A 2,917-nucleotide genomic window follows, 5' to 3' on the forward strand; every position below is an offset into this window, starting at 1 on the left:
TGGGATATTGTCGAATAGCCACAGGTCCCATCCCTGGTTTTACTTCTATCTGTACAGGTGGAACACACCGGGCCAAGCCAGGTGGATTGTCTTCTGCCCATACACCTGGAACTCCATATCTCTTCCATTCTTCAGTACTTTCCTCACAAACAGTAAATATTCTCCATTCCTCTGACATAGGACAAATCAAAGTATAAAGTCCCTTTCTAACAGTCATTTCCATTGTCCCATTGTCTTCAAATGCTAATATTGCTCTCATTTTGCAAAGCAAATCTCTTCCTAATAAAGAGATTGGGCATTCAGGTATATATAAGAATTCATGCATCACTTGTTGGTTTGCTAAATCACATTTTCTGCTTTGTAACATAGGATAACTTTGTCTTTGACCGGTGGCTCCAACCACATTAAGTTCTAGTCCATTTTCAGGGGCCACTGGCTTGGTTACCACAGAGTGGTCAGCTCCCGTATCTACTAGAAAAGTCATTTCCTGGCCCTCAACATTCATTTTGACCAGTGGCTCCCCCGGGCCTAGGCATAAGGGGGCCGGTCTGTCCTATTCCGTCCAGTCTTCTCCTAATCCAACCATCCCAACAAATTCTTCTTCTCTTTTTTCTCCATATCTAGCCCCAGGAACCAGGTTAGCATATCCCCCTTGGTGGCCTCCTCCCCGGCCTCTTCTTCTCCAATGTCCTCTCTGGGATGGCATTCCCCTTTGTATTCCTACCGTTCCTTGAGCAGATGGGCACTCGTTCTTCCAATGACCTTCTTGACGACAAATGGCACACTGGTGTCTTCCCAGGGGCATCCCTCGTCCTCCTCTTCTTTCCTTCTGCCACATTCCTCTTTTCCTTCTGTTTCCACTTTCAGATTCTTTCAATCTATCTCTTTCATCTAGAAGGTTCAAAAAAATCTTATGATCCTCCTCTCTTATTTTCTTTCTCTCTCTTTTTTCTGCTTCATCCCTATGGATGAATACTTTGGTAGCTATTTCAATTAACTGGGACAGATTCATCCCTGCAAACCCATCTTGCTTCTGCAACTTTCTACGGATGTCTGGGGCTGATTGAGTAACAAATGAAGTATTTAATAATGCAGATCCATCTTTTGATTCAGGATCATAGGGACTATACTTTCGGTAAGCTTCCAATAATCTCTCTAAATAAGCACCTGGACTTTCATCTTTTCCTTGCATTACTTCCTGTATCTTCTTGAGGTTGATCACCTTTTGGGGTCCCTTCTTCAAAGCTTCCATTAAAAATTCCCTGTATCTGACTATATATTCCATCTCTCGGCTTATATTAGGATCCCAGTTTGGATTTGTCAAAGGAAATGCCCCTGCAGCCCATTCAATGGGATTATAACTTGTCTTTTCAGCAGCATATATCTGTGCTAGTTGGGTTCCTTGATTAAGGATTCTTCTTCGCTCTTCAGATGTGAAGAGAGCCTGCAATAGCTGTTGGCAATCTGACCAATCTGGCTGGTGGCTAGCCATTATTGTTTCGCACAAATTTATAAGTGGCTGAGGGTTTTCAGTGTAAGGAGGATTATTAGACTTCCAATTTAACAAATCTGAAGTGGTAAAAGGCACATGCTGGTAAGTGGTTTTTGGAGTTAGGGTTAATTCTCCTTTGTTATCTATCTCTTGTACATATTGGACCATTGATCTTAAAGGCAATTGAAAAGCAATCTTTGGGTTTGGATTACTATGGCTTCTAGTTCTTCCAGCTATGGGACTATCTCGCAAAAATTCTTCTGTTATATTCTGAAGCCATCTGCTTGCAGATGCTAGATCTATTAAAGGTGACTTTTTAGATTCCCCAGGAGAGGTATCAGAAGCTGCTGGTGTGGTTAAAGAAGTTGCCTGAGGAACCAAAGTTGCCCTTTTATTGTCAATGGCTTTTAACTGTGGGTACATAGGAACATAAGGAGGAGGGTTACTCACTTCTTCCTCAGGACAAGGAAAAATTCCAAATCTTCTTTTCTTTTTATCTGCCTGAGGCTTTTTCAAATTAGTTAAAGCTACAAAAACAGCACATTCTTTGTTTTGACATTTCTTTAACCATGCGGGCTGTGTAATGATAGCATTTTCCCATGCCTCTGCATATGGAAATTGATCCGGATGAACCTCTGCTGTTATTCTCACAACTGTTCTGATATCTTTTAAATCATAACTTCCTTCACCTGGCCACCCGGTATTAAATTGCACCCAGTCTAGTTCACAAAGAGATCTCAATTTCTGGGGGCTATTACATCCTGGTGTTTGAGTTAATTCCCTAAATTTTGAGAAATTCTCCACCATGCATTCAAGAGCAGTTAAAGACTTTTTACTTGGTATACCACCCATTTTCTATATTTTTCTCCTTTTTTTTTCTTTTTAAAACAAAGTATTAAGCACAGAAAGCATAAAGAATGGAAAATACAGAAGCAAAGAAGCAACAACACAATATTTCATAAACCAAAATACACACACAAAACAACCTTATCACTTTCCCCTGAAAGTGTGTTCCTTTAACCTGTGAGTGCGATTTCTGTGCGAAAACGTCACTCGAGGGGTTTTCACTTGATTTCTGCAGTAATCACACAGTGAAATATTCCCCAGGTACTTCCCATGTACCTCCTTTTCCTGTTCCTTTAAGGCTAGCCTTTTTCCTTTACCTGTGCCGTGGAATCAATATACCCCAGTCTCAATATACCCCAGTCTAAAGGGCAGGGAAGGCGAGGATCAGCCGGGTCGTTTCTTTCAATGGGTACCCGTTTCGCCCCTTCTGATCGTCGTCTTACCTGGCCCGCTGAGTGGTGGCAATCAAGTCCTCAAAAGACTTCGTTTCTGTTCCTTCACTGTTGATTCAGATCCCGGAGAGCCCCCATTTGTAGCAGCAGGTTTGTTACCCAGGATCAGATGAATGCAATCAGGAAG

General features: G+C 41.8%; 1 protein-coding gene across 1 annotated transcript; it reads right to left on the bottom strand.

Moving 5' to 3' along the window:
- Positions 1–553: 553 nt before the first annotated feature.
- LOC137096892 (uncharacterized) lies at positions 554–2,361 on the bottom strand. The gene has a single exon (XM_067467198.1). It carries the CDS (start codon positions 2,342–2,344, stop codon positions 554–556), a length of 1,791 nt encoding a protein of 596 aa, XP_067323299.1. The 5' UTR covers positions 2,345–2,361.
- Positions 2,362–2,917: the final 556 nt, after the last annotated feature.

The sequence above is a fragment of the Anolis sagrei genome, chromosome 1 (assembly GCF_037176765.1).
Source record: "Anolis sagrei isolate rAnoSag1 chromosome 1, rAnoSag1.mat, whole genome shotgun sequence".
Classification (NCBI taxonomy): domain Eukaryota; kingdom Metazoa; phylum Chordata; class Lepidosauria; order Squamata; family Dactyloidae; genus Anolis; species Anolis sagrei.